The following is a 20,894-nucleotide window of genomic DNA, read 5'->3' on the forward strand; positions in this document are numbered from 1 at the left end:
GTATATTTCATTTAAAATGAAAATTGTTGTCATCTGCTTGCCCTCAATGTGCTCTTTTCAATGAAAGTGAGCAGGAAATATCAATAGGAGTAAAAGTCATGTAATTTGTATTAGAAAAGTATATATTTACACGTTTGTGTTAGACGTAATCTGAATTTTTTAGACTTGCAAGTAAAGGCAAAATCAAAAACTGTTTGTCTGACTAAAGCTGTATGGCCTATAAACAGTGTTCAGCACCAGTTTTAAACCTTCAACAGGAGCAGAAGAGGAGAAAAAAAAAACTTTGTTGTGGTTGGAAAGACAAAAAAACCCCCTCTTTAATTTTAAGATGCATGTGCAGATAATTCTACAAAATCTGCGCTACTAAAGTGGAACGCTTGAAATATTATAAACAGTGTAATTAGAAGGCTTTTATGTCATTTATAACACCAGACTTAAAAATAGAAAGCATGAGTGTGTATTTGTGCTGTCTGGCTCACGGATCAAGTAGACTCAAGTAAATTGCTGTTGTTACTGTTAGCATGCAGCTGTGGTGCCAGTGTTTCTGTATTGACCTATTACAGCGACTGTGATTGAACTGTGATTTTGCCAAGTATTTGGATCAAAATCCTTTTGGTGGTCCTAGAACAACTGTCAAACCTAGTCCAAAAAACCCTACTCACAACCTTACCACAGCTAATCAGCCAGGACCCTTGACTGTATCACTTCAGCAACATTCTAGACTTTTTTTTAGGGTCATTTGGGTTATGTTTTGATACATGGCTTTTGTGATTCAGCTCTTTCTTTTGCAGTTTCAGCAGTTATTAATCTCTGCATTGTAACTACAAATGAGTCTGACGTGCTTGTCACATTTGACACTAATAACTTTCTATGGAGAGAAACTGTTATTGTATGAGGCAGTCTATAGAAAACACTTGTATATGTCAAAACTACATTCATTTTTTGGCATCTACTGTGCAAGCGACCTGTCAAATTACAGGTCCGAGGACACTCTTCAATGACTGGAGAACCCACTCATGAAGGCCAGAGATCTATAATTTTATTTCTGCTCTGCAAATAATTCCCTTTTAAATTTTGATGGTTATTAGAACCTAAGACTAAGTTACTTTTTTTTCCAGTAGGATGTTTCAGTAAATGTGTTATACAGAGGTATTTCCCTGATAGCCACATGGAGGTTCAAAGCTCTGTGCTATAAATTTGTCCAGTGGGTATCCTGGACTCTTTCAGCGCTGGCCAGCTCTATGGTTTTCTCAAGCCAACACACGCTTTAAATCAGACTCAGTGTTTTCTACCACTGGTTTGGGCCCATAATGTCTTGATTGTTTGCCTCGAGTGAAATTTTCCCCTGTTGAGAATTTTTAGCTGGTGACATTTTCCATTTTTGGGACTTTTCCCACAAAAACGATGTTAATGATGATTAGACTCATACCTTTATTTAATATGGATTTGATACATTTAAATGAAAACGTATTGTTATTTTATATTATCATTATAATTAAAATGGCAAATAATACATTCATGGTAAACAATAATATAATATTAAATAATCACAATTTTATTTCATAATAAATATAACTAATAATATTTTAAATAATGATAAATAAATATGCCTGTTGACTATAAACTAGTCCAAACCGAATTTTTGGACAATGCTGTTAGTTACAACCCAGACAAAGCATTAAAATGTGTCTGTGTAAAGCATTAAACAGAGCATGAACTCAAGACTCAGACGTTTGGTGTTTGTGTTGCTCTCTAACAGTAGCCCACAAGAAATGCTGGTAATTAGCTCTGTAATCACAGGCTTTGGAAAATCTGCAAAAATACACAGCTGATCTCTGTGTGAAAGGGTTTTATATGTGTTTGTGGCAGTTTTCTAATGTGTGATCAGCAGCTGTCTTCTTTTTGTTCTCAGTGATAAATATCATAGCATGACCCCAAATTAGGACCATATTGAGCAATAAATCCAAATGAACAAAATAAAAGTTAGATACTGAGAGCAGGTTAATAATTAACAACATATATGTACAACATATCTGTGTAATATTGAAATCATTTGCTGTCAGATATTAATGTTTTAAGGCCAGATGATGATAAATAGATTTTAGTAAATTGATCCAGTTTTATAACATCCAAATGTTCTTCTAATTTTTTTAAATGTATGTCATCCCACATTGTTTTATCTACCACAGGTGTGAGATACGAGACAGAACGGATGAGATCGACTGAATAGATTGGCTATGTTTGGAAAGATGGTTGGATGATGGTGGTGACAATAAGAAAAGCTTTGCAGGTGAAGGTACAGTGGATCAGCAGCGATAATAACATTCCCAGCATTCACATTCTCATGTTATGCAATGTTGAAGCACATATGGGCCTCTTGTTTTGATCAGTTCATTCCTTTCAAACACTTCCATTTGGGAGAAAGCTGGAGGAATGTGTGCAGATGTCTTAGATCAAGGTGTGATATTGCACATGTGGGACTGTAAGTGAGCACAGAAAGGTTTGATGGAGATTTTGCAAAAACTTTGGTTTCATTTCAAAAGGTGAATTATTGGAGTGTCACCAGAGGTACGATTGTTTGAATTCAACCCAGAAGTGGAAATGTGGCTGGAATGTGGGTTTTATAAGTATATTGTGTAATACACTGGTTGGAAAACTGACATATTTTTTTATAAAGAGTTTTTCTGGATTGTTTTGCATTATGCAAATGACACTTGGGTCAAAGACAAATAAAAGTGTCCAAGATAAAGAAAAAGAGGAGTATTAGTTTAAAGCATGCACATTAAAGTTCCATGTTGGTTTCATTTGGGTTGAAAAAAAAACAAATTGGAAGTTGAAATTTAATAACTATAAAAATGTGCTAAAATATCGTGTCAAGTAAATATTGAAAACATGTATTTATGTTATATTAAATTATAAATTTTGTTATTTTTTTAATCAAAAATACAGTAAAACATTAATCTTGTGAAATATAATTAAAATTTATATATTATATTGTTTAAAATAGTTTAAAATTTTACTAGTTTCAATTATTTCACATTGGATTTAACAAAATGCATTTTATGATTTATTTATTTATTTTTTATGAATGTCGTAGCTTAAAGTTTTGTCTTCCTTAGGATATCAGGATATTTGTATCTGTGACTTTTTTTTTTGGACCATATGCTTTAGAGAAATAGTGAATTTTAAAAACATGCTTGTCATAGAAGAGGTGTATTCAATTAATTTTATGTATAAAATGTATTTTTTACTTATTTTTGTATAAATTAAAATAAAAAAAGAGCCAACCTCCATTGTCAGGAAAAACTGCCATACTCTCTTCATCAGGCCAGTGAAATGAATACTGATTTGAATGTCTAAACATGCACAAACCAGGTGTTCGCATACAAAGAGTTTGTTGACAAATTTTCTATAGAGGTCTCACCTGGTGGGCACCATTCTGGGGTTTGGTGAAATCAGCAGAAATTTCCCACAGCGGGGACAAAGACTGCGCTATTCTCTTTCAGTGCCTGTTCCCGTTAAGTGTATATGAGAAACTGGATCAATAGATGGTGTTGATTTGAACAGTGGCCACAACAGCAACAAGTATTTGTTTCAGTAAAGTAGCTGTTCAGACAAAGCTCTGGTTTCATATTAAAGTAGGATATACAGCATTCTCCTTTGAGCGACTGAATCAGATAGGCACAGCTGCAGAGCAGCAAGTGTTGGCAGTGTTGTAGGTCTAATGTTCATTGTTCAAGTGAGAGGCCAAGGAGGATTATGTGTGTGAGAGTGTGTGTTTTTTATCTCCTTCAGCACTATGTGTTGCTGTGAGGTGTTCGGCCCAGCCTCACTCTCTAAAGGAGCTCATTCATGCATCTGAGGCAAAGAGACCAGCACTCCATAGGTTCACATTTCTGTGGGCCTTTTGTCCGGCCCCGCAGAGAGTGCTGGGGAAATAGGGATGTGCGCAACCCAATATTAGCCTTCATGTTTGTTCACTCGCTCCTCTGTTCTTCGATATTATCATCACTAGAATTGGTGAAAGTGCCATTGAAATAGAACAAGTATTAGCATGATTATTATTCATGATTATATTACTAATGAAAAATGGTTATAGAAAAAAATATAAAAACTCAAACTATATATTATAAGCCATATATGTTTGATTCATATATAGTTTAATTTGTTTTTTTTTATATAATTTTAAATATGCTATATATATTCAAACATTCCATATATTATATAAGAATTGAACTAATTGTATCTTCTTATTTATTTAAATTTGGATTTATATATTAATATAAAAAGATATATTAATATATACATTAAAATGCTTGTTTTATATATAGTTTAATTATTTTTAATATGTCACATTTGCTATAGGCTGCATGTGCTAAACATATCTAATATTTAAAAGAAATAACATTTTAATTTAACTTTTTGCATTAAAGCTTTAAACAAGTAAAGATTTAAAAAATGACTGTGAAATATAATATAGAAAAATAAAAACGTATATATAATGAAATGATAATATAATATAAAAATAATTATATATAATTAATAAAATTTTAAATAAAAAAAACCAGGAAAAACAAGGGCACAAATTTATCTCTTTTTGAAATAAAGGTTTAAAGAAGTTTAATAAAGCTTTTAAAAAAGTAGACAGTGTAATTCTTTATCAGTTGCATATATGGAAACCTAAATATTTGCAGGGTAAATATTGTGGCACAGTGGCATCTTTCAGCTGTCTGTGGTGGTCACTTATAGATGGGCTGCCGTCAGATCCCTAAGAAGTGCACACTATAAGTTGGCCAGAACTTATGCAACACGTCACCTCAGTTCATCCATCTTGTCCAGACAGTCTGCTCTGCCCACTGTTCAAACACTGGAGGATCTGGCTTCAGAGCTCAGCTAACAGATGAGTTAACAGAAAGGAATCTGAGGTGATTCACCCAGTGTGTTACTGCAGATCATCAAAAGACAATTTTCTAAGATAAATTGATTGACTTTAAATCAACTCATTGTTAATACTGAGGAGACCGGGGTTGGTTGGTACGGGGTTCATTTCTGGTTCATATTAGGGTGCAGTCACAGATACATATTTGCTCTCTTGGCCCACACTCATTGGGTATTATCTGTGCATTAAAAGTCAAAGCCTGTGGCGGTAAGAGCATTTTTTTTCCTTTTCTTCTTGCAGGTTATTTCTGCACACCAGTAGCTGGCGGCAAGTGACTGTCTTTATAAGTGAGTTTAATGATTCATTCAACCAATTCAAAACAAATAAGTGAGTCATTGAATCTATCACTCAACCAATTCATTCAAGAACATTGATTCATTCACTACTACGTGTTTGTCGGAAACATGATATTTGATTTTCTTCGGCTTCCTTTGCAACCATTTTTGCTGCAGGAGTCAAAATCAACATTTATCACATCATCTAAAATGTTAGTTTCTCAATATTACTGTTTAGTAGCATTTGCACAGAGCATCTGATGACCAGTGTTGTGCAATATCTCCCCATGCTTAGTGAGTACTGTATGTTTATAGAAGGTGTGGAACCTGATACAGTTTAAAGAGATGCAGTTTACTTTAATATGGACATGTTTGTCATAACATAGTCCTCAAACTGTGTTATGCTATGGAAAGCAGTTATACAGAGAGCTCGTCTGTTCTGTCAGACCAGAATGAATGTGTCCATTTATGACTTGCGTTTCTCCTCAGGGTGATTGAAAGTGGCGATCTCTGCACGCGTGTAATGCTTCTCAGCTGTCTGTCACACAGCAAGCATATGATGTCACAACCTTGTCCAGCTTTTCCTGGGATTGAAACAAAATGGAAAAGCAAACACCTGTAGGTGTAACATCCCCTCTCACGGGCTGCTGGAGAGCACGGTCAGTACTGGGATGTATGCATATGACAGCTGAGCCTGGCTATTTCACACATCAGTGAAGTGTGGCTGTAAACGGTAACAACATAGCCTTGGTGATGCCTCAGTCTTTCTTTCACTGCTCAGCAACTATTCAGTCCTAAAATTATTCATCTTGTGCATTTATTTAAATATTCTGCTCAAATACTGCTCAAATGAGAGAACTTTGAAACTAAACTAGGCTTTACTGTTGTATATAGATACTGTATGTTTGGTGGTAGTATCTGATTTCTGTGGAATAGAAAACCACATTTCTTTATACAGTTGCAAGAAAACATCTGTGAACCAGTGTTGTTATCATTTACTAAAATTATTAGTCATTTTCTATAATTGAAATAAAGATAAAATATAGGTTACACTTTATTTTGATAGTCCACTTTAGACATTCTACAAACTATAAGTAACTTTGCATCTACATGTCAACTAATTCTCATTCATTTGCAGCTACATGTCTACTAACTCTCAGAGTAGACTGTTAGGATAGGTTTAGGGTTAGTAGAAGAATTTGACACATATTTGCAAAGTTTCTTATAGTCTTATGTTGTGGATCCATCAAAATAAAATGTTAGAAAATATTAACAGACAGTCTACTAATACTCTAATGACTGCTTGTTACTTACTGTTAGTAGAATGTCTAAAGTGGACTATCAAAATAAAGTGCTACCAAAATATTAGATGAAAACTAAAACAAAAATTAGAAGTGTTGACTCTGCAACCAAAGAAAATAAGTCTAAACTGAAGTACTAAAATTAATACTAAAACTGATTGGGATGCATGATGTATATGCTTCACATTAGTTAGCAGCCGTTATTAGAGATTTTTCATTTTTGATATCAGGCAGCCAATATTTGGGTATTCAGATGTTTAATACTGTATACTCATTCCTGCTACTTTTACATGTAGATGACATTTGCTGCCATTTAACACTCAAGTAGATTCTTTTTTTAAATTGGCCATTTATCGTTTAAAGGCCATAACATTAATACATCCTTTAAAAAAAAAAACATGAAAATGTATCACTGTGTATATTAGATGTTTAACATATGTATATAACATGTGTATGTGTATACAAGTTGTTTAAAGACTGTATTTGTCTTTATACTTGAAGAATACAATTTTATGACCAGCTTATACATAGGTGTAATGTAAATCCAAGGGTTCATATACTTATTCCAACAACATTCACTTTCAAAAATAAGCATGAAAGTCATCATTCATCATATGTGTTGTTTTATTTCCGAATGTATAGCAGCTTTGCCTGGTGATTTGATCTGTTTGTTTGCTGTCTGATACAGTACAGTGGTGGGAGCTGCATGAATTACAGGATTCGTTTTAACCATGAGTTAGCAGGAGCTCACTGCAGGAAATTAAAAGCTAGAGCAACTTCCTTTCAACTTCCCGCATGGCCTCTCATCTCGTGCCAGTGCCTTAATGAATAGTAAATTATTAGTCTCCGGCTTCCTTTTTCGCCACAGACAGTTTACAGTAGACGTTCACCTTGATTCATCATGGAAAACAACATTTTATGCTATTGTACACTCAAAATAAACATATGGGAGCACTGTATACACAGTGGTTTCATATTGGTCAAATGGAATAACAAAGACTGTCATTACAAATGTGAGAATGTAAGACAACAACTAACGGCTCCAAATTACTACAATAAAGCCACAATAGCTGTAGCTTTCTGACACCTTCAGACTAGGAGTCACCTAATACATTTCTCATTCACATGCTGATTTTAAATAATGACATCAATGTCAATGCTAATTCTGCACTGCAGTCATTTATTAATCAATCATTAATTTATATTATGTTTATATATTTTCAGACATTAAAGATGTGTTACAAAATATTTCAAAGATTTTCAACATTGATAATAACAAGAAATGTTTCTTGAGCATCAAATCCTTATATTAGAAAGATTTCTAATGGATCATGTGACTGAGAATGTAGAAATCTCTGCTAAAAAATCAGCTTTTCCATTAGAGGAATACATTGCATTTATACAATCTGGGAATATATATGACAACACATTAAAAAAAAACATCATTTTGATGTCAAACTGTTATACTTGCCCAGCTAAATTACTCCCCAAGTCTCAATTGTTATATAAAAAAACCCAGCACACTCACTAAATTTAAAAACAATTCAAAAGTAGGAACTAAAACCTCAGCCTGCAGTATTACTGTTTTTACTGCCTCGAAAAACAACCTCAAGATTTATATATAACCAGACAGTACTTCAGACATTTTGAATTTACAGCTTCTATTCATATAGCAACAATGTCATTTTTATTGCACGTATATTTAAGCCGTAAATATGAATGGGAGGCCTGACCACCAAGAACACCATGAAAGTTATGGAACACAACCAAAAAGACTTAGAAGTGGACTTAAACCTTCAGTAAGCAGATCAACTCCATGACATATAACATGTTGAGGTCCTTCTTACAGTTTTTGTCTGTTGGAAATTTGGACAACTAATACAAAAGCCAACTTTGCCCAGATTTTCTCTGGATCTCCACAGTAACCCTGGTATCTTCTCTGATCCCTGGCCAAAATTATATGAATGTGTTTACAGACCCACACCTGTCAGGCAAGCACTAAATCACCCAGATCTGGGTTGAGTAAACCCAGAAAGCCACACTGTGTGAGTCAGGGAGGTTCACGCTTTCCCCACAGGCGAGTGAGGAATTAGAAAGATTAACCCTGAGGAGAGGCGCTGCTGCAAAATTCCATACTTCTGCTGAAGACATGCATGCCTGTCTTTAGAGGAAGACAGTGGACTTGTCTCAGCCATTAACTTGGAACTAACATTGACCTTGGTCTACCATATCTATTTTTAGTTTTTAAAGGCATTTATGCTACGTTGCTGTTTGCTTTCAAGCACATGTTGGGGCCTAAGATGCACTTTATGAACTTTTTACGTTTTATAATTGCTTTGACCTTTCGTGCCACGCACAGAAAATTTCAGTCTTTTAGACATGCTGTTGCACAACAAAAAAACTGACGAGACACAAACATGCAGTAATAAAAAGCAGCCAAAGCCAATAAACATCAGTTTTACAACGTCTATCATCTGTTTATTATTCTGAAGTATGTACCAAAATACGTAAAAATAGCATTTTGCATTGTGTAACTAAGTAAAAATGTTTACAGTCAAGCATCACTAATTGTACAAAAATAACAACACAAAGATACAAACAATGAAGAACAGAACATCCTCACGTCAGTGTGCAAACTGTTTATACAGATGGAAATGCCTCTTTCTCAGGTGGCACTCCATGATAAATTATTTAAATAGCATTTATCTACACACACAAACGAAACAGTCTTACAAACAGAGACAACAATAAAGCAATAATTTATCAACATAAAAAAAGTACTGGACATTTGAAGCACTGGCAAATGTATTCCTTAAAAAATGTGTTTTACTCTTATTTTCCATTGGGATGTGGGGCTGGCTGTTTGTTCTATATATTATTTACAACTTGTGCTACAGTAGCAATAAAGCAACCAATTTGTTTTCTTGAAGCAAAGGAAAAAGTACTTAAAAGCTTTTGCTTGATCAAATTACAAAACAGCAATGAGGTAATATTTGTACTTTAAAGTTTTCCTTTATCTCTCTCTCTACAGAAAAGGCAAAGGGTCAGAAGATCATCTCCTTTGGAGGTGACGGATGAACGATTTTTGACCTGAAAGGTTTGGATGAGTAGTTTTAGACAGAATGTCGGTTAAGAGAGTTTATTTTTCTTTTAAATTATAAAATAGTTGTTTTAGTGAGGGCAGTCTTTAGAAATTCCCTCGTTTGTGCTTTTTGAAGCAAAATCGCAGCACAGTCTTGCCGAACTCAAAAAGTGTTTTGTAAGTGCCACATAAATATATATAGAACAAGTCTAAAAGAATCATCTTTCCCTAAGAAATTAGCATCTCAAATAAAACCTCACACTAGAGTACTTGGTAATCTAGTATCCAGATGTGGCGAGTCTTTAAACCTTGGTCTGTCTAATTCCTCTTCATACAACCTTTCATTTTGCCATTTCTAATGAATATGTTAAAATGGTTTAACCATCTAGCCCTGAGAAAACTATGCCCGCTAAACCATAAGTTATCTCCCGCCAGACCTTAATGGATGTTCACGATACTTCAGATGTGACTTTGCCAAGCGAAACTTTAGATAGACAAACAAAAATTTAGATAAAAATCAATAAATGACAGATTTGTCCTCTAAAATCACCTGCTTGGAATACAAGAATAGTATTTTTGTTGTTGCTTCAATATCTTAAACATTCACAACGCTTTGTTTCTAGTCAAGAAAAATAGTTTTAATAAAATACTGAATATTATAAAAGCAATCTTTTTTTAAAAGGGTTGCGCTCTCTCTAATGGAGCCATAATTTGGACAGCTTTTCAAGAAGAGAGCATGAAAACGCACGAGAGAGAGTAAAGGTTTTGAAGTGCATAGCTGTCTGTTGGGAGCTCTTCCCACACAGAACCGAATGAGGTTTTTCAGAGAGAGATCGCAGTCTTCCCAATTAAGCAAAGCGAGGGAGACTTTTCTTCTGCTCTGCCTGCTAATGTTGTTCTGAATCAGAAGCCACTTGGTTTCTATCCCAACCAGTGACAGTTACATTGAAATTGACTACCTGCTTTCTCACTCCACCAGTGTGTGAGCGGCAGCAGAAAAAGTAGCATCAAATCTGTCCCTGGACTTTGCCTGGAATACATATTTATATGGAAAGGTGCATTCTTTGATGAACTTCCTGCCTGTGCAATCATGCATCTGAAAGGGAACAGAAAGACAGGAAGGGTTAATATTGAAAAACAAACTTTTATTTGGATGTCTAAGCGATGTCTTGACGCTCACCTCTGCATTCATATTTGAGGTCTGAGAAGTACACCATCTCTTGTGAGAAAACAAAGAGACCTAGTCTTCCGCCTGCATATGTTTTATCATAAATTCTTCCAGAATCTGCCATGATCTTTTTGCCTTCATACATGACCACTCTGAAATATATATAAATATGATTAATAAAATACATATGAATAAGAGTTACTTCCAGAAGTCTTTTAATTATATTTTTAGCAATACCTTATGTGTCCAGTTCTTGGTCTATGAGTCAAATGCCATCTGTAAGCAGTGAAGTCCTTCCATCCCACATTCTTTGGGTCATGCCACAGTGTGCGCACCTAAAATGGATCACATACAGAAATGTTGGCATTCATATGAAGGGTTTCAAACCTGATTTTATCACAGCGAACTTGGTGAAACATACCTGTCCTGGAGTGTCTCCGGTGTGCCACAGGGCATTCCTCAGATGCTCGCCTGGCCCTGTGGTGGAGTTAACCACTTTGATTGACAGCCCTGAGTAACCCTGTGCCTTGGTAGGTGAGCTGGACCAGTAGGTCTGTGTGATCTGCTTCCACATGACCACATAGAAGCGAGAGCTGGACTGGTATCCGAAAACAAAGCCCGCATAGTCATCATCCCTTTCCGTGTTGATGAAGAACGTTCCACTGAAGTCCACTGAATTGAACTCATCAAAACCTTTAAAGAAATTCAGAAAAAAAGAATTGATGTATTATATGTATTTTAAATGTATTGCCTATAAATGCTTTTTTTATTTTTTTTATTAGCTTTTTAATAAAAAAAAAATTGTGGCCATTTTTTTAAAATTTGGTTTTAATTTAGAAAATGTTTTGGTATAGTTTTAGTTTTTCCTAGTTTTATTCATTTATATTTTATTTTTCATTCACGAATAATGACCAAAAAGTTGTATTAAATATTATCTGTTTCTCCAAGCTAAGGTACTATGCAGGATTTTCTTAATTTATAATATTAATTGACATTTTACACACCGCCTAGTATTTTTACATGTTTGAAAGTTATTTCTATTTATTCTTGCTTAGGTGTAATTTAATTCTCTGGGGGTTTTTTTAAATACTGATCTTACCAACAGCAATGCCAGGGTCGCAGTTGACTGTCTGAACCAGTTCTTTTCCTTGGTGACGAACCACCCAGTTGGGGTCGATCTGAGAAGTGCCCTTAGGATCCAGAGGAACCATCTGGAATTTGCGGAAGTCTGTTTCACTGATGTCAAAGTTCTCAGGACAGACATCATAGATATCCAGGACATTGTCTTGGTCAAAGTCATCTTTACAGGCATCACCACGTCCATCGCCTTCAAATGGAAGAAGTTTAACCAGTAAGTATAAACCTCAACATTAATGATTGCAATTGTTATGAATATTCAGATGTAAAACTGACCATCAGAATCCAGTTGATCTTTATTGGGAACCAATCTGCAGTTGTCTTTGTCATCAGGAATGCCGTCATTATCATCATCGTAGTCGCAAGCATCTCCTTTACCATCCTTGTCGTGATCAGCCTGGTTAGCATTGGGGATGTACGGGCAGTTGTCCAGGTTGTTTTGGTGACCGTCCTCATCGATATCCTGGTTGCTGTCACATTTGTCTCCGACACGGTCAGAATCGGAGTCGACCTGTTGGAGTGAAAGTGTAGAATCTTTAAATACCGAAATCTCAGAATGTCTTTAAAGCTCTATGGCTTTCTTAATTAAAAAATTCCCACCAGAATGGGTCTTTATCTAAAAGGCACAAACTTCTGTCTTAGTTCGCCTATCTGTGTAGGCTTTTTCAGAAAGCAATCTCATGTTCCTGAAGCTTGGCACTACCACAGTCGCATTTCAGCGTCTAATGAGGAAAGGAGGGGTGCATTCCTTCTCTTCAGTTAACCATGGCACAGGTGTGATCCGCAGGGATTGAGTGCCGACAGGGCATGCACAAATCCACCGGCAAATCTCTCGCTCCTCACTAATAACCATTCTTTACCTCTGCATATCCCTTGGGTTAATTGAACACTAGTGAGTGTCCCTGAAAAGCATCCTAGTGCTTTATAGGGCAGCTTTGGATTCAAGGAGAAGAGGATTTACTCCTCCCATACATAGCTTAGTAAAGACTGCGACTACCCTCTGGGTATTTTTTTTTGCAGTGGCTCTGAAGCTGAACTGAACAGCTCATAGATCTCCGTGGATTATATAATGGTTTGAAACACCTGCGGCATGCACTTACTCGTTTAAGTCTCACATATATATACCTGGTCTGGGTTGTGTTCCAGGGGGCAGTTGTCACACTGGTCACCAACTCCATCGAGATCGGTGTCTTTCTGGTCGACGTTGTACAGATATGGGCAGTTGTCATTCTCATTCAAAATACCTGTCAAATAGAATGAAATAATGGTGAAGACTGATTGAAAACACGCTGGAAAAAGTCAGTGATTCTCACGAAACCCGTCAAGAAAATATCCAGGTCATAATTTACTGCACAATTGAAACAAAGAATAAAGAAAGGAATGAAAAATAAAAAGAGAAAGAAATTAATTATATTTTGCTGAAGATTTTTTACACTGACATTATTATGATTTTATGTTTAATATTAATATTTTTTATTATACATAAGAAATATTTTTGTTCTCATATTCTCATTACCTTAATGTCAATAAAGATTTTTATTATATTCTCATTACTGTAATGTGAAGAAAATTAGATATTACTTAAATGGTAGAATTTTTGTAGTAGTTTTTGTACTGCCTTCAATTAATGCATTAAATAAATAGTTTTAAATAAAAAAACAGAAAATTATTAAAAGTGTAAAATAACGAGAGTGTTAAAAGTATTACGGTACTGAGAATTGGTTTTGTAAAATATGCTTCTTTATGCTAAATAAAATGATTGCTTTTGGAGTGAAATATGGATGTTTTCTTGGCAGGTTTATCAAGGAATATCCATGTATGGATAAACAAATAGAGCAGAGTTTCGTACCATCTCCATCAATGTCCACAGCACAGGCGTCACCTTCACCATTGTTGTCAGTGTCGGTCTGGTCTGGGTTGCTGTTGTATGGACAGTTATCGCAGCGGTCTCCCACGTCATCGCGATCGTAGTCGTACTGTCTTGGGTTGAAGATGAGTGGACAGTTGTCCTATTTTAAAAAAGACCGCAGTTCAGATGGAGAAACATATGGCAAATAACAGTCATGTGATTCTCAACAAGACCCGCTCACATGAAGGTTATTACTTTTAGATGTTAGGCTTGTAATTTGGCTGCAGCTGTGTAGGTCTATTTAGAGGAGCGCAACGATAAAAGCGAGCCTTATTTTAGGAATTGGACCAAGGATAATATTGGATTAGCAAGATACACTGCAGGTCTTTCAGAAAGGTACTTCTTTGGTGGAATTTGAGGTTTTTCTCCAAGAGAAACTGAATTTACTTTACACAGCACTTTTTTCACACCTCAGCCTGTAAGCTATGTAAAATTGGGGCAGCTTCTCTTTCTTCATTCATACTCGGTGCAAAGTGTACAAAAAGTCACTTGACTGGAATGAGCATCTGTGGAATATACTGTATAGAGAGTAATGTAACTATATTTTACCCTGTCATCAGGAATGCCATCGTCATCATCATCATTATCACAAGCATCACCAACTCCATCCTTGTCATAGTCCTCTTGTCCAGAGTTGGGAAGATTGGGGCAGTTGTCCTTAAAAAAATAAAGAGTAGTAGTAGTATATGAATATAAACCATAGCCACAATGATCTTATTTGTATTTTGAAAACAAATAAAGCCAATATATACCAACCTTCTTACAGTGATAGGTTGCGTTCTTGACACACACAAGATCAGCATTAGGCCAGCCATCAAGATCAGTGTCCTCTCCACAGATGTGTCCATTTCCAGCAAAGCCAGGTTTGCACTCACAGCGGTACATAGGGTCTGAGAAATGACCCAGGTAGTTGCAGCGAGCATTCTTATTGCAGTCGTGGCTTCCATCGAGGCAAGGATTACGAGGCGTGCACACCTTCAGGAAAAAATGAATCAGTCAGCACACATTAGTTCATGAGCACATGCAACGTTGGTAATCCATAATCTTTCTGTGTTTTCTCATTTACCTGTTTCTTGGAAGCAGCGTCCTCCACTCCTCGACCAAACGGCTGTGGGCCATTGTAGCGTGAGGGACAAGGCAGGCAGTTGTAACCTGGCACTGTGTTCTCACACCTGTGTACGCCGTTAAATTCAAAGCAGGCATCAGGGACCTCCTTACACTGTAACGAAGAGGAAAAAAATCGGAATGAGATTTTTGCGGCCCACTGCATTCAGTATCAGCCAGGATTTTAATATCAGTGCATCCCTAAAAAGCAGTGTACTGCACCTCATTGATATCCTTGCAGTTGATTCCATTGCCAGTGTATCCTGTGGGGCATTTTCCACATTTCCAAGAGCCATCTGGGAAGCTTATACACTGGGCTCCTTCAAAGCATGGATTTGAAAGGCATCCATCTGTGAAAATTTAAAATAAGTATGATTTATCTCGGAAACACAGACTAGTATCATCTAAAGGTTTGAGTGACACTAGAACTCACCAATTGGACAGGCTTGTTTGTTGCAAATCTGGCTGGCCTTTGCATCTCCCACACAGTCTTTGCCGCCATACATGGGTACGGGATTATTGCAAAGACGTTTACGGTTTTGGACTCCACCGCCACAGGTGCCAGAGCAAGTATCCCAGGGTGACCATGGTCCCCAGCCACCACTGACTAAGAAAAAATACGCAACAAAAGTTTGGACAATTGCACTTTTTAATAAACAAAAAATGGACATACAGAATAGGGTGTTTACTTACTCGGGCATGGTGATTTCTCACACCTCTCAGTTTGCCGACCTTCACCCTGGCAATCTTTGCCTTCCATTTGAGGTGTTGGGGAGTTGCAGAGACGGATGCGCGTGATAACGCCAGCACCACAGGTGACCGAGCAGGAAGACCAGGGTGACCAGTGACTCCAGCTGCCATCCTGCTTAACTGTTAAAAACAATGCAGGTTATTACTTTTCTCCTCTATTGTAAGGAAAAACCATATACACTTTTGGCCACTGGGCACCGCTTACAGCGCTTGTCACACTCCTGAAGGTAGCAGTCTCTCGTCTGCACCGACGTGCCCTCGCAGTTGTTATTGATGCGGTCACAGGAGCGGCCTCGCTGTTGAATGCCCCTTCCACAGGACACAGAACAATGGGTCCATTCAGACCAGGGGGACCAACCATCCTCGGCGGAGTCGCTCGCTGTCGAGAGAGCAAAACGAGACAATAGCAGAGCTATTCCTTCTTTCTAAAGCAACAAAATGGAGCAAAGCTTTTAATACTGGGCCTTAATGGACTCAATTTAGCCTGGGCAGCTCAAGACAGAGCACTCCAGGGAACCCTGGCATGAACCAAGCAGTTGGAATGCTGGGGAAATGTCAGTGTATTTAATGCACAGGGATACCTTTCTCCAAATGTGGAAATGGTATTTGCAAATACCCCTGATTATGCCATAAGTTCAAACATATGAGGCTGATATTAATTGAAATCCTTGCTATGCATGGCGAGCCCTCAAGTCGTGAGGAGCCTGCTGTTTCTTTTTTGAGTGTCTGCCAAACAGCACCAATTTTCCACCTCTCTTTAACTAATTTAGACAATTACGGCCATTTAGTGATTCAGTGATGCACAAAGCTCTAGTGTTCCTTTCATTAGTTAAACTTCAGTTGAAGTCTATTGTGTGATACAGGAATGACTGTGGATGTTTGGGTAGCAACAGGGCTTTCAATAGAAAATCTTTTAAAAGTCAAAATGTTACTTGGTTAACAATAAAGTACATTCAAGTTGACAAGAATGTTTTTTTTTTTCTCACTTGTACATTTACTTTTAGTCTGTGGATGGGTCTCGTAAACTCACCAAGGCTACATTTATTTGATTAAAAAATACAGTAAAAAGAGTAATATCATGAAATACATTTAAAAAAAAAAAATTAATTTATTTCTATGGTGGCAACATTTAATTTTCAGCATCCAGTACTCTAGTCTTCAGTGTCACATGATCTATTAGATATCATTCTAATATACTAATTTGGTGCAATCAGTGTTGATGATTTTCAAAATTACTTGATGAATACAAAGCACCATATTTATTCGAAATAGAAATCGTTTGTAACATTATAAATTTATCCAATATATATAAATAACTATATGAGTCTCTAACTCTAATGACTTTAAACTTTCTTATATAGTAGTTCAGTTGCACTTACGGGTTCCACATCGAGGGCAGCACTCCCGATCAGGCACTGTGGCGTTTGCACATGGGATTAGGGGGCATGAAATCTTGCGGCACACTGTTGCAGAGTTCTGTGGTAAACACAATGACTCTCATTAATCATATGTTAAAGGATATGCCACGACTGGTGCAATAAAAACCCATACCCTCTTGCTGTAGTGCAACACCACATTCAACATTACAATTTTCATTCAAGTCATCTTAAACTTAAACTTGAGAGTGGATATAAGGACGTATAAGTCTGTGTAATTAAGCATGCAAGTATTCCTCAGTATTGATATAATGTGGCACTTCAGAGAGAATAGTCTAAAGGCATGTATATTTAGTTTATAAGCCTTACTTTATTTCACTGTATACTCTTTAGCTACCTCCATTTCACACTTTTAATTACAGGCTAGGAGGTTAAGGGAAATAGATACACCTGGCTAAAGTCTGCCACAATGGACAGTACTGTGTATCATAGCACCTACGTGACATGGCTTCCCTCTCACTAACACACAAATTAGTGGCTTAATGACAGAGCGGGCAGCTCTCAGAGTCTAACAGGTACATGTCTACAGGTTATTCTGTTCTTACCTGGCAAGTGCACTTTGTGCAATCATCCACTGTCCATTCCTCCTTGTTTTTGTGCACAATTCCATTGTGAAGACAGACACCAGTATGAATGTCCATGTTTCCCTCATCCATCTAGAAAACAGAACAAAAATTGAGTTTCGATTATGTGGATGGAGTGTGTTAATCAACATGTTCACTACACTGCATATTCATATGCACCAACTTTTTGCTCACCACTTTGCGAAGTTCACTGGACAGCTTTTGCACCACCACACCAAGACCTTTCAGTTCCTTGAACATGGCAGCCAGGTCCTCACATGAAAAGCCACAAATCATCTGCAGATCTACATAGAAGAAATATAAAGTTTGCAATGGTTAAAACTGCATTTGGATTCTCAGCTTACGTATATTTTATTTGTATGGGTTACTGAAAAGGAAGGATTACCTTTTGTTTTGTGGCCAGTGTAATCAGTCCTGATTGCAGGTCTGGATCCATTTATGGGATTGTCAAGGGTGATGATATCAGTCATAATTGCTGCAAGTGGAAAGGACATTCAGTTGGCTTAAAGTTCATTATAAAAATTATTGAGCTAATGGAAAAGTTGAATGAAAAGATAATAAAAATGGCTCGTGACAGTGAATTTGCTATTATTCATTCACTGGCACAGAAGTGATGCTCTTTTTATTTTGTTTTTTAAAATACAATACAAAATAAAATTCATTTAAGAAAATATATATATTTTTTATATAAATTTTTCCACCAAATCAAAGTCAGTGTGGCATAATCAAGGGGCAAGAAGCAGTTTTCTAATGGATTCATACGCATTCTGCATTACACTTACAGTTTTGGCATCCTTTATTCCTCAGAATTGCCTCCAGTGTGGTACCAAACACAAAGCGCACGTTTTGCAACACCCCCTAAAAAATCCACAAGTGATTAATACTGTATTTGGCATGCAACAGGATTCATAGACAACGAACCGTCCACTCACCATGAACCTGTCCTTCACTGCGCCCTTGCCGATCCTCAGGCTCGCCACCCCTGGGGTCTCCTGAGTGAGGATAGTCTGGATAGAGGCATCGAGCTCCGCTGTATTCACCTCCTCGCATCCCACATAGAACTGAACCCTGTCCTCCTGCACGAATAGAGTGATGTTTTTCCAGTGTCCCACAGCCAAATCCGCTTCCTCGATGGACACGACCTGTTGCTTGTTTTCAGTGGAAAAAACAATGTCCAGAGTATTGGCTTTCCCGTTGGAAATGATTTCGAAAACGGGCCCGGAGCCATCTTTCTTCTCCACGGTCAGAAGGCTTCCTCTCGTGTGTTTGAACTGCTTGAAGTTGAGCAGAAGCAGAAATCCTCTCTCCGCGTGGATGGAATCGATCAGGTCCCTGAAGGCGCTCTCGGGAACCGGGGGAATCAGGTCGGGGTTCAGGATCTTGTAGGCGGGGCTGTACGGATCGTCGCCTTTCACCAGAGTCACCCCGTGGTTTTTCCTCGGCACTTGGACGAGCTCAAACAGATCGTAAACACTGTTGTCGTCTCGACTTTCTACCAGGAATTCAGAAGTTAAAGAAATCCCGTTATAATGTGCTTGATATCAACGGAGAGTTTCGATGTATTACATGGCTCTCTCTAGAGTACTTGACTCTGATTGGTCAGTTCAGCGGTCAATTTTTTGACCACTCATACGGTAGCTGTGCTTGTCTCTATAATCCGTTGATAAAATTAAACTTAAATGATTCTCTTTTTTTTCTTTTCTTTTTTTTTTATAAATGTAACCCTGGACCACAAAACCAGTCAGAAATGGTCAATTTTTGGAAATTGAGATTAATCTGAAATCTGAATAAATAAACTCTCCATTGATGTATGGTTTGTTAGGATAGGACAATAAAGCAAAATCGCCTTTAAATTTGTCCAAATGAAGTTCTTTGCAATGCATAAACTATTACTAATCAAAAATTAAGTTTTGATATAGTTACGGTAGGTAGGTAGAAATTTACAAAATATCCTAATGGAACATGATCTTTACTTAATATCCTAATGATTTTTGGCATAAAAGAAAAATCGATAATTTTGACCCATACAATGTATTGTTGGCTATTATGCCCGTGCTACTTATGACTGGTCCAGGGTCACAAATGTATTTAGTGTAATAAGTGGAATAATGTATAGAAAGCCTTTCATTATTGCAACTCATTCATAACCCTTTCACACTGTTGGAGTTCACTATATTGCGATAGTTACCAACTGACTGTCGATTATTCCTATAATATTTAACAGCTATACTTTAAACCACAAGAGCATTCACTCAAAAACGATAAACGCCATAAGTTACAGATTAGTTCTTTTGTATCATCATCGCTCACCTGCGACTCTCGCGCTCTCGCAGCTCCAAAGCATCAGGAGCAAAAAGATTGCAGTTGACTTCATTGTATCACTTATTCTTTTACCTATCAGAAATCAGAAATAATAAATAGATTATTGAAAAATCAGCAAAACTTAACCTTAACAGGTCTGAACAATCAATTATTAAAATATAAGAAAAAACGCACCTTCCAAGTGTTTAAAACAGCAGCAAATCCAGGGTAAAGTGATATAATTCCTAAGATCCGTCAATCAATTTTTGATTTGATTGATTTTTCTGTTTAACCGCGGTCTACAGCATTCGGCGTTTCTTTGCTGTAGTTACAGTGGCCAATCTGAACTATTACCAAAGAGAACAAAGTGCTATTTAAATAGTTTCATGGCATTCCTGAGCGCGCGTCTCCTCCAATCAGATGCTGGAAGGAAAAAGGGACGAGCTTGCGTTACCTCACAGAGCGTTTGTATGAGTTACACACGCACCACATTCCAAAGAACACATTCCATAAACATACTTTTGATTTTCCTGACCGCTGCTTCCGTTTAGTACCTTTTTATTTGCCGCGGTCCTGATTATTTTTGTATCCACGTACTGCTTGTTTTGTCATTCAATAATTCCAGATATTTCTTGTCACCGAAGTCTCTACCCTACCCTTCCTTGTGTACATATTTTATTTGAATCTGTCAATAATGAATGACTAAAACGTTTTTACGTTCAAGTGGCTACTTTGTTGTAGAGCATGTGTTTCATGTAAGGAGTAAGCTATCTTTATTTGAGGGCTCGGTGCCATGCGCAGCATCTTATAGGATGCTCGTGGAAGTGCTGAAGTAGTAACACGTCTCTCCGCTAGAGGCCGTTCTGTTGTTGTTTGAACACCTGGGTCTCCTAAATGATTTCTAATGT

The 20,894-nt window shown here is 37.0% G+C and overlaps 1 protein-coding gene across 1 annotated transcript; it reads right to left on the minus strand.

Annotated features, from left to right (window-relative positions):
• Positions 1 to 8,967: 8,967 nt before the first annotated feature.
• On the minus strand, positions 8,968 to 20,335 carry LOC306844075 (thrombospondin-1-like). Its single transcript, XM_079375952.1, has 23 exons — positions 20,182 to 20,335; positions 19,996 to 20,079; positions 18,618 to 19,177; positions 18,468 to 18,543; positions 18,071 to 18,160; positions 17,860 to 17,969; positions 17,647 to 17,757; positions 17,045 to 17,141; positions 15,871 to 16,044; positions 15,609 to 15,785; positions 15,349 to 15,522; positions 15,138 to 15,265; positions 14,878 to 15,030; positions 14,568 to 14,786; positions 14,361 to 14,468; positions 13,752 to 13,911; positions 13,028 to 13,146; positions 12,179 to 12,413; positions 11,865 to 12,092; positions 11,187 to 11,458; positions 11,003 to 11,100; positions 10,778 to 10,917; positions 8,968 to 10,693 (listed from the first exon to the last, which is right to left on the minus strand). Exons 2-23 carry the CDS (start codon positions 20,057 to 20,059, stop codon positions 10,686 to 10,688), a joined length of 3,501 nt encoding a protein of 1,166 aa, XP_079232078.1. The 5' UTR covers positions 20,060 to 20,079; positions 20,182 to 20,335; the 3' UTR covers positions 8,968 to 10,685.
• Between the last annotated feature and the right edge of the window lie 559 nt (positions 20,336 to 20,894).

Source organism: Barbus barbus, assembly GCF_936440315.1.
Source record: "Barbus barbus genome assembly, chromosome: 24".
Lineage (NCBI taxonomy): Eukaryota > Metazoa > Chordata > Actinopteri > Cypriniformes > Cyprinidae > Barbus > Barbus barbus.

Coding starts and splice junctions, on each gene's coding strand:
- LOC306844075 (XM_079375952.1), bottom strand. CDS start 20,059: ATGAAGTCAACTGCAATCTTTTTGCTCCTGATGCTTTGGAGCTGCGAG. Junction 18,161..18,467: donor GAATAAAGGATGCCAAAACT/GTAAGTGTAATG, acceptor TTCCACTTGCAG/CAATTATGACTGATATCATC. Junction 17,970..18,070: donor CACTGGCCACAAAACAAAAG/GTAATCCTTCCT, acceptor TCTTCTATGTAG/ATCTGCAGATGATTTGTGGC.